At 38.9% G+C, this 10,942-nt stretch overlaps 1 protein-coding gene across 3 annotated transcripts in view; it reads right to left on the bottom strand.

Moving 5' to 3' along the window:
• Positions 1-226: 226 nt before the first annotated feature.
• The window catches only part of LOC149319729 (myelin protein zero-like protein 1), a 49,935-nt gene continuing 39,219 nt past the window's right edge, over positions 227-10,942 (bottom strand). For 2 of the 3 annotated variants that reach the window (XM_089512254.1, XM_089512255.1), the window contains exon 6: positions 227-6,443. In XM_089512254.1, the coding sequence (XP_089368380.1) occupies positions 6,342-6,443 (102 nt within the window). In that variant the 3' untranslated portion in view covers positions 227-6,341. The remainder of the gene's footprint in view (positions 6,444-10,942) is intronic. The other variant, XM_089512256.1, reaches the window with a different exon arrangement.

The raw sequence follows: 10,942 nt of genomic DNA, 5'->3' as shown, positions 1-10,942 counted from the left end.
TAATATTGAAAGGGGCACTGACACAGCCTTACGTGAGAGGTTTTGGGGTAGTAATGATTGCTTGTTCTCATGGCTCCTTGTCCTGCAACTACAGGTCAGTGGGAAAGCATGAGAATAGTCTGGAACTGCCCTGTACTTCCTGCAGTCCATATTTGGTGTGTGAGAAAGGTGAAGATATTCAGTGTCTCTTTTGGCACTTGATAAATTATGACACACAACAGACAACTAATGGAAAAAGTGTATTAAAATATTCACAAGAGTACAATAGAAAACATGTAAATATCTGATGGGATGTGTGTTCCAACTTAGAAGTTAGTACAAAACACGTGACCACTGGTTGTTGATTTAATGTTAAGAGACCACATAGAACAAACATTTTCCCCAAATTATACACCTATTTTATAGGTGTTTACTTCTTCCTTCCCCACCCCTTCAACTTAGCAGCAGCATAGTATGATGCTCTCATAGAGGTGCTCTCCACATAAGCCCACAGTCCTTTCTGCTGCTCCATGCAGCATTGCTTATGAGAAAGAAGGTAAAGAGACTGTTCAAGACAAGTTCAATTCCAGTTTTTTAAAGGTGCAGAAACAAAGTAGAAAATGTTTCAGCAGCTGCATTGTGTGGAGCCATATAGGGCAAAGGGAGATCTTGAGAAGGTAGTCCAAGGTTTGGTGAGTTAAATGTCACAACTGGGAGTCCTTTATTAGATCTGGATGGTCTTTCACAGAAAAAGGGCATTAAATACAGCACCATAGGAAAATTGCCCTTACACACGATTGAAGAGTCTCCTGCATCTCAATTTGGAAACAGGCATTCATAAAAGGGAGAAGTCCCACCTACCCAATACAAATAGAACAACTGTGGTTTTACAATGCTTCAGACAGGCACAAGAATATGTAAACTGTGAACAAGACTTGACAAACTTCAGGGCTCATCTGTTGACTGAACACCTGCTCACTTCACCAGGACTGGCTGAACACAAGGGAAAGTATTTAAACTGCATATACAGAGCAAGTTGCAAGACAGAAGTCACCTACATTATTTCAACAAAGACAGACAATTCCAGTTTTTCTAGTCACATATTACATGTTGATACTGCAGATGCACAAAGTATTATAGCAAGAGTCAAAGCCTCATACATAAGTGATAAAAATTATGAAGCTATCTCTTATATTTATGATTGCACAAAACACTTTTACCATACAGGTGTTAATCTGCTGACCATGCTAAGGCATCATATTCTCTCAAGTTGCTAAATAATCACTAGCATGATCATAACTTGCTGGTACTTTCTGTATTTCCAGTCCCCACCCCAGCATGTTATTGGTGTCATACTACTGAGGTTAAATCCATGCATATGATGAAGTGAGTTTCAATACATGAAACATTATGAAAAAGAAAACATTAGTCTTTGAGGTGCTATAAAACATGATTGGATTTACTGCAAGAGACAAACGTGGCTACACCCCACTCTTGGACTTTTTGAAACTAGAAACACTAGCCTAATTGGTTTGCCTAAAATGGGGGAAAGGTGAATTAGCAGCAAAATGAATTTAATAGGGTTGACTACACTTTTAAATTAAGAGAATATTTACAAAAGAGAGCCTGGTAGACAAACACTTCAGAAGAGTTAAAGGATGGCAAGGTTGAGAATATCACTACTTTTCTGGATGGGAACTATGGTTTGAAGTGTTAAAAGGAAAAGCTGCATGCAATGGTGAGGACCCAACAGTGCCCATTCATAGACTGAAGAAGCACTGCTAGCACCAAAGTTTCCCAGAATGTGTAGGGGGACAGTTGCATGGAGAGGGGACTCACCCCCCCCCCCAAACCACTGATGGAATGACTTCTGTCAGTGGATGCATACAGTGGTACCCCGGGATACGAATTGACCGCGTTACGAAATTTCCGGGGTACGAAAAAGTTAGATTTTAAAAAACTGTTCCGGGTAACAAAAGATTTTTCGGGTTACGAAATTAATTTCGGCGCGTTTCGGCGCGAAATTCAAATCGGAAGCGCGGCTAGCGGCTTTCCAGCGGCTTTCCAGCGCCTTTTCGGGTTGCGAAATGTATCGGGTTACGAACGGCGCCGCGGAACGAATTAATTTCGTAACCCGAGGTAGCACTGTACTTTGGGTCCTGGCCACTGCAATGTTTTTCAGTTAATCAGCATTCAAGCTCCAGAGACTTTGTAGATTTCTTGTGCTTGCCAAATGATCAACTACTTAATTCTAAAGGTGGTAAAAGAGTGGATATAGGAGGACATTTTTAAAATAAAATTTCCTCTACACACTGAATTGTATTAAAGCTCAACTGTAATGCTGAAGAACTTCCATGTGCTGAAAATATATGGTGAGTTTTGATGCTCTATGAGAAGAGACTTAGGGATCTGGGTATGTTTAGCCTGGAGAAGAGACCATTAAGAGGTGATATGATAGGCCCATTTAAGTACTGGAAGGGATGTCATGGTGCAGATGGAGCAAGCTTGTTTTCTGCTGCTCCAGAGAATAGGACCTAGAACAATGGATGCAGGCTACAGGAAAAGAGATTCCACCTCAACATTAGGAAGAACTTCTTGACAGTAAGAGCTGTTTTAACAGTAAAATACACTCCCTCAGAGAGTGGCAGTGTCTCCTTCTTTAAACAGGCTGGATGGCCATCTATCGGGATGCCATGATTGTGAGTTCTCACATGGCAGGGGCTTGGACTGGATGGCCCTTGTGGTCTCTTCCAACTCTATGATTCTATGATATTTAAATCAGTGACACCTTAATTATGGACCATCATAGTGCCAACTAAAATTGCTGATGAAATGTCAAGAGCATATCTATTGGATAAATAAAACTGGAAAGCATTGCTGTATTTCCCTACTAAAAAGATTTCTGATATTTAAAGTATTATACAAAGACTTGAATAACAAATTATTTTCCCTCTGCAACTAACTCTACCATCCACGTGGCTGCTATGATTCAAGTGTTTGCAATTAGCACTGAATTAAATTATGTACATTAATGAATAGCAGTTTAAATTTAAGAGCCTTCCTTTTTAAAATGTTGGCATAAATAAAACACCAATGTTCACATGAAACATCCACTCTTCTGTTCTTGCTGCTCCTGGTAATAACCATCTATGCATATCTTCCATCATGGGATGGAGAGAAATGTTTCCTTCATGCAGGAAATTATCTCTTTTAAGAGGTACCTCCAAAACAAGGATGGCCTATCTTTTATGGTCTATGTTTTTACTAGGAATCAGAAGGATCTAGTTATGTACTTTATATTTATGAAACAAGAATGCTTAGTATCTCATAAAGTTAAGGCAAAGCTTATCTGTATTATGAGATTCTCTTAGTTGAGACTATATGGTGTACTTCCTTCAAGCCAAATTTTCTCTGATCCACTATTCTTTGCAAAAATCCTATCAACCTACCAGACTTTACATGGTCTACCAGAGTTTTGTCACTGAATAATGGGCTGAAACTTGCCCATCCTTGCTCTAAGAGGACAAGCAATCTAAAAGAAACCAGTGCGGTACACAAAAAGCTTTTAAAAGCACCATAAGATTTGTTTTTACATCTTTTTCCAAATGAATAAAGAAGAGTGATGTAAGAGAAATGCAAAGGGCTGCATTCTGTAAAGAAACACATTGTGAACATAAAACTAATAAGCTCTCTATAGTGGGAGACCTGATGGAGACCAGCTTTATTGTCAGGTTTAATTTATATATCCCATTAACCTGGAATGAATTTTCACTACTTTCTCATTTTCTTGGACTCCTTGCAATGTTAATGTTGGGAAGTGGATTGTAGAATGATGGATTTGTAAACTGCACTTACGTTACCCCTATTAATGCTCTAATAAAATGTTACACAACGCATAAAAACCTGTAGTGTGGAGGCTCAATATAGGGAAGATGTGAAAAACTGATCATGGTGCAACAGTGTCATTGCTGATAAAAGAAATTAGGGCAAGCATATCCAAGGCCTCTATGATGAACAAGTGCATGTGTACAATTGCAAATATCCATCATTTCACAACAAAAGGGAAAATCTCCTGGCAATGGAGAATCAAGAGACTGTTAGTAGGACTAGAGTCCTCTCAAAAACACCCCAGGAAAACTAAACCTGTGGACATGAAATAATAAATGATATAATACAAATTTTGCTCTCTGTTGTGATAGTCACTAGCAGGCCAGATAAAAGAAGACAACACAGATGAATCTTCAAAGCTGAAGACAAATGATTCATTTGATATATTTTCAGTAAGTGAATGTCATAGTTAAAGAATCTGAAAGAGAGAAGGGAGTGATGTGTTCTCTCATCTATATGACACCGATGGCAAATGTCTGTAACCCATCTACCAGCTGGTATTAGATAAAGACAGGAACAGTGGTCTTCAAATCCAAGAGAATTTTGAAGAAACCTTCAGTTCTTTCAAGATCTACATAACCACTCACAAGTAGCATTTTCTTAAACCAAAAGCAATGACAGAAACAGTGCAACCATGTTCATATATATACAAAAGCAAGCCCCACTAATGGAACTTACTTTTATTTTACTGAGATGACAGGATGGAACACTAAACTAGCTACAGTATGGCATATGAGTTTAATTACTCCATTTCTAAAAGACCTGTTGAAAAAGAAGATGCTAGCTTGGTGTACTGGTTGAGCACTGGACTATGACTCTAGAGACCAGGGTTTTAATGCCCATTCAGCCATGGAAACCCACTGGATGACCTTGGGCAAGTCACACTCTCTTAGCCTCAGAATACCCCATGTTAAGGTTGCTGTAAGTCAGGAAATTATTTGAAGGCACACAATAACAAACAAACTTACATTAAATTTAGCATAGCCTGCTGGGGAAAGTACACACTCCAAATTTTGGATTGATATATAGTTTTCCTCTCTGTTCAGACACATCGTGTTTTGGCTTTGCAAAGTTCTAGCTGGCCAAATCTTGATTTAGTCAAAAAAAAATTAATCACCATCACTCAGAACATTTAAGTGTTAAAGATGATATATTTTTTAAAGATTACCAAGAAAATGCATAAGCAGAAAAACATGCAAGATGCTTGAAAAAAGCAGCCACAGTAGACAATCTGCTTGAAAGGAGGGAGAAGCGAGGATAAACTAAAAGTGGGTTCAGAGGTCTGTGGTTATCATAAACAAAGGCAGTGATGTACAGCTCATCCCATAGCAGAGAAAACTACAGCCATTCTTGTTTTAAAGTAAATCTGTACATAATCAAAGAACTAGTCTCAACAGGACCTTGACCCTGTCCTCTGGAAGCTCATGGTCAGCATATTATCACACTTGATGCCTTCCATGATGTGCCACCTTATGGCAGTGGAATTAAATAGAGTAGAAAGAGATTATTGAGAATTCTAACCATTTCATCTTGCAATGGCAACATCTGATAAGCTTTTTTGCTTACCAGCAGCTGACAAATGCAAGAACCTTAAGCAAGTGTTACTAAAATCATGCTGAAGTCCACCTAGCATGTCACTACTCTATTTTTGTTCAAAAAGATGCATGATTTTAATTTCTATTGCAGAAATCCCGTTAGACCCAGAAGAACTTGTGTTTAGAAATATAAAAGAGAAAGAGTAAAGTTTAAAAGGGAGTTTTATTATTACTGCATTATTAAAATTGCCTAATGAAAATTTAAAATTGCAATATTAAAATCAGAAAAGCCATTTCATTTATGGCTTTTCATTCAAGCATGACAAAGTTTAGTCAATGTCCTGAAGATAAAACTTCAGCCAACAAGAAACCATGCAGAAAGTTGAAGGCAGGTTTTTCCCTCTTAAAATCAAGGGTATAAGAATGAAAGGACAAGAGTGACATATGATCAAGTGAATGTGGAAAGCACCAAATTAGGAAAAAGAATCATGCAGAAACAGTTCTTGTGTCCATATCATGAAAAAGAAAAGAATCTGGAAAAGAATCTGTAAAAAAAACAAAGTATCAAATCCACTAGAATATCCAGGAATTTTCCAGTTTTTCCACAGAACAACTAAGACACGTTACTTAATGCTGTAAAATGAATATCTGCTTTCTTCCCCTTATCCTAAATACAAAAAAAATAAAAAAATAAAAATTAAAAATTGGCAATTTATAAGCAGAATTCTTATCATAGTTCAACATGCAACATTGGTCTCATTTCTGTACGATTAAATAAGACTATTTACACACAATACATATATAATCTCTTTCTCTCTGTATACACATGCATTGGTCCTAGCCTAGGCATCAAAGGCCACATGTGAGTTCTCTGGGTCAACCTTATTCAAGCGATTCCAGTTTGAATTTTTGTTTAGCTTTGGGTAGGCTGGGATCTTCTCAGTTCTTCCGAATATCAGCATAGACCACAGACTCTGACTTGATGATTTTGTCACTGTAATGCCCTCCAGAGTGATCTAACTGTGCATAAATTACTGGGCCCTAAAACAGAAAAAAGAAACACAGTAAGCAAATGAGAAGACAGCATATATCTTTCACCATACTGCTGGGAGGCAGAATCTATATAAAACCTGTTATCCACAACTTAAGTAGCTAAATGAAACTTCAGAGCAGGCAAAACTCTTATCAGATGTATATGAGAGGTTTTGAGACATGTTCTTTAAGGACCAACATAGGAAATATCTCAAGTTAGGTGGACTTTTGAAAATTACCAGTCTGCTGAAAGAAATAAGATGTAACACTATTTTTAAAATAATTGTCTCATGGAAGCCTGGCATTTCACCGTTCTGGCAGATGCAGAAAAAAAGCAGTCAAAAAAACAGCTGAGAATGGATTCCTATTTCAAGAGAGCATTGAGAGTCCTGCTAAAACCAGCTCACTCAATAGGTTCCATTTTCCCCCCAGTGGCTAAATAGAAATCTGTCAAGGGTTTTCACTTCAGGGTGTATTTGGACTTGCCTTTACATTACAGTTGCCCCTCCAAGTCCACAGACTTGAGATCTGTGGACTTGAAAATCCTGTGGAGGGGTGACCACCCTTAACGTCAATGGGGCATGCACCCCTCGTGCACACACCCCATTCTATGGGGCTTGAATATGTGCAAGTTTTGGAACCTATGGGGTTTGAATATGTGCAAGTTTTGGTACTCGCGGTGGGGTGGGTGGTCCGGAACAGATCCCTCACGAGTTCCAAGGGCCAATTGTACTAAAAAAAAAAAAAAAAAAGCTGTACAGCTCTTCAAATTGCAATGCAACCCAATTATCTTAAGTTTCTGAAAGGCTATCAATTTTTAAAGATTATATATCTCTCTGTCTGCCAAATTCTCAAATGTGACATAGTAAGAAAAATTATTGAGTAAAAATACCTACCTAGCAATATCTATTCCACTAGATGGCAACAATATTTATGAAGTATCAGAGGAGAAGACCAAACAATCGAAGAATAACGTATAAGAGTTCACATTTAACAAGATAATGTAACCCAAAAGAAATTAAACCCAAAAGGGCATGTTCTTGGCAACCTTTGACTCCAGAATTACAAGGAACAATTTTCAGTTGGCCAACCATTTGTTTGTTATACCTGCTAAACCAACTCCCCTGGAGTCTGTATAATTAGTATTTTATCAGAAATACTCTGATAAACTACTGATAAGTAGGGTAGGGGTAGGGTATGGCAGGAGCTGAGCTCTAAAATGTTCTCTCTTAGGTAGAACATTGAAGTAGGTTTTTCTTAATTCATCAACAGTACATCTGAGAAAGAAATTTTAAAAGGGGGGGGGGTGGTAGCTAAGAAAATATGGGTTATGAAAAGAGTATATATTTTCCAACTAAAACCAAAGAGGAAAGACACAGCAAGAATATAACAGGGTTGTTTTTAAAATGAAAAAAAAATAGCGCTAGACATCCTCCACTAGCTACTCAGTTCAATAATGGCTTCCAAAACCATTTGCAGATCTCAGAATGCAGAAGCCATATACTGTAATAAGTAATGCTCTGCACATGTGTAAGTCCTGTTTGCTTTACTAATAAATTTGTTTTTCTTTTATATAACACTATGACAGACTTATATGGACTTGGAATCCCCACAATATTTTGTATTTGTGGGCCGGATAGGAACCAACCCCAACTCCCAATATGGAGGGCCGACTGTATTACCCTTTTAAAGTGTTTCCTTAGGAGTTATCTTTTCACTTCAGGGCACTTTACTAGCTCCTACTGAATAACACTATAAGAGAGAAATAGACTCACACAAGATATATCTGTTTATGTGTAACATGAGAAGACTACCAGTCTTAGGGTCTTTGACCAAAATATCTCAAAGTTATAAAAACATTATCAATAAAAGCACTCTTACAAAAAACTAATAAATACAAATTAAAATCCAAATGCACATGTATACAGGAAGCATTACACACCAACATAGTCTACCAGTCTCATCCAGGAATTTAGAGCAGAGCTACTCAAAATGGTAGTCACTGGACTGGTCCTATCTAGCTAGCAATTGTCTATCTTCAGTGAGACAGGGGAGAAAGAACTAGCTGTAATCTCTAAACACAGACTGTGCTGGTCCCTGGCACACTGCAAATCCTCTACATCAGATAATTTAGGAAGCATTGATACATTGATTTCATTTAATATCCCACTATTAGTGGAATAGTGTCTGGGAGAAATTTGTAGTGTTATTTAAAATAAACGCAAATTTATTATAAAGCAAACAGGATTTTTTTTGTCGGTTTTTCGGGCTATGTGGCCATGGTCTAGCAGAAAGAAACTTTGCTAGAACATGGCCACATAGCCCAAAAAACCCACAAAAAACTATGGATACTGGCCATGAAAGCCTTCGACTTTACATTAAACAGGATTTATACAGGTGCAGAGGGTTACTCATTATATGGTTTCTGCAAGAAGTGTTCTGAGATAAATCCAATACATATGCTAATACAAAGTGACTCCAATTTGTATTAGCATATGTTTTATCTCGTTTAAACTCACTGAAAATCTTAATCTGGGACCATCCCACTAAACACCACTGAGAACACCTTTTATTTCCTTTTTTCTGTTAACTTTCCAGGAACTATATACCCTTAACCTCAACAGCAGGGCAATAAGGAGATTTTGGTGGCTGTTCTACAAAGAAAGAAAATGTGGAATGCTATATAGATATAGCTGCACCACAGAAAAGAGGTAACATGTATATTTGCCTTGAGAACTCATGAGCGGAATGTTTTACTCTCAATATTCTATCTTTTTATCAGACAAGAAGCCTGGATTCAGCAGGCTTCAGTTCAGCCATCAGACATGCTCTCTGGAATAGTACATAATTGGAATGCAATCTCCAAACCCATCCGTTAAGCATTCAGAAAACCAGGTAACCAGTCAGGCCAGTATAAAACTGGAAAGGAGTCATAATTACCACAATCAAAATGAACAAATACTGTACAGCCAAACAGACAGGAGAGAGAAATGAGAACCACAGTGACATTTGGTATTAGGCAGACATGCATTGATGTGAGATACTTATGCCTCAAATAAATTTACTGATAAAGACAAAAGTGAAAAGCAAGCTTGATGAGTAGTCAGCAAGCCTGAAGATCAAATGAATTGAATGAGACGTAGATTCCATGCATGCTGTTTGAAACATAACCTTGGCAACAAACTTCCTACTTTCACTATAAGCAACATTATAGAAAGGTAGTAAAATATTAGTAGACTGTGTCAAGTAGTTTGCAAGTTGCTATTCCATCTGTTTGAAAGTAAAATATTCTACTGAAAAGTATTTAACGTCTTCAAGTATTACCTCTCCTAGTTCTTCTTTGCTTTAAAAACTTCTGTCATAATCTTAGAAAGCCAGCTTGGTGTAGTGATTTGAGCGATGGACTATGGCTCTGGAGACCAGGATTTGATTCCCTGCTCAGCCATGGAAACTCACTGAGTGGCTTTGAGGTCATACATTCTCAGTCCCAGAAAATTCTGTGATAAGATTGCCTTAGGGTGCCATAAGTTGGAAACAACTTTAAGAAAGGTGATTTTCAGTAAACTTAAAATAGAGTGGGCCTTCGGTATCCACCGTGGATGCTCAAGCCCCTCTGACTTCAATGGTGGTGCGGCCATACAGCCACATCACCATTGAAGACAATGGCACTTGTTGCTCTCAGCACAGTTTCTCCTCCGCCCTCAGCTGCCCATTCTGAAGCCGGCTGGAGCCCAAGGAGGAGGAAGAGGAGGAAGGAGGGAGTTAAACCTCCCACTGCTGCCAATTTCTCACTATGGAGTGCCAGGTGCCTTCCCTCTTTTCCCACCATCTGGAGTGGACAGCTGACCTCAGAGCCTCCCACAGCCGGAAGCCCCATGCCCTCAGGTGGATCCCTCCTGAGCCCCTTCTTTCCTCCTCCTCCGCCGGATCCCTTCCTTCCCTCTGCATCCTGGCCATGGAGTATCAGAGCTGCTGCTTCATAGCTGGCCCTTGTGGCAGTGGGCAAGGAGTGCCCCTCTTGGCCTCCTCCTCCTTGTTCTCTTCCTCCTTTTCCCACTTCGCCTCGCCTTCCTCTTCCTCCTCTTTGCACTGTGCCACCTGTTGTTCCTCCTCCTCCTCCCACCTCCCCTTCCTCCTCCTTGCACTGCCCCTTCCCTTCCTCCTCCTCCTCTTCACCTTCCTCTTCCTCCCACTGCACACCGCCTTCCTCCTCCACCACCTCCTCCTCTGCCACCCCTCCCACGGATTTACTATCTGTGGATGCTTAAATCCGCAGATGGCAAGTCCACAGATAAGGAGGGCCCACTATACTGGGGGTTATCTCGTGATTAGTAATACTAAAGTATAACGGAGTTCATGATGGGTGAGAATTTCTTAAAACATAATAATAATAATAATAATAATAATAGTTTATTTTTATCCAGCCTCTCCCACAGTCTTGAGGAGGCTTACAACAGCAATAAAATACAATATAAAATATATCATACATTATAAAATACATCCCATTA

Source organism: Sceloporus occidentalis, unplaced genomic scaffold (genome assembly GCF_023333645.1).
Source record: "Sceloporus occidentalis isolate IW3139 unplaced genomic scaffold, rSceOcc1.0.p SCAF_2, whole genome shotgun sequence".
Classification (NCBI taxonomy): Eukaryota; Metazoa; Chordata; class Lepidosauria; order Squamata; family Phrynosomatidae; genus Sceloporus; species Sceloporus occidentalis.
This window is presented reverse-complemented; position numbering and strand designations above follow the sequence as displayed.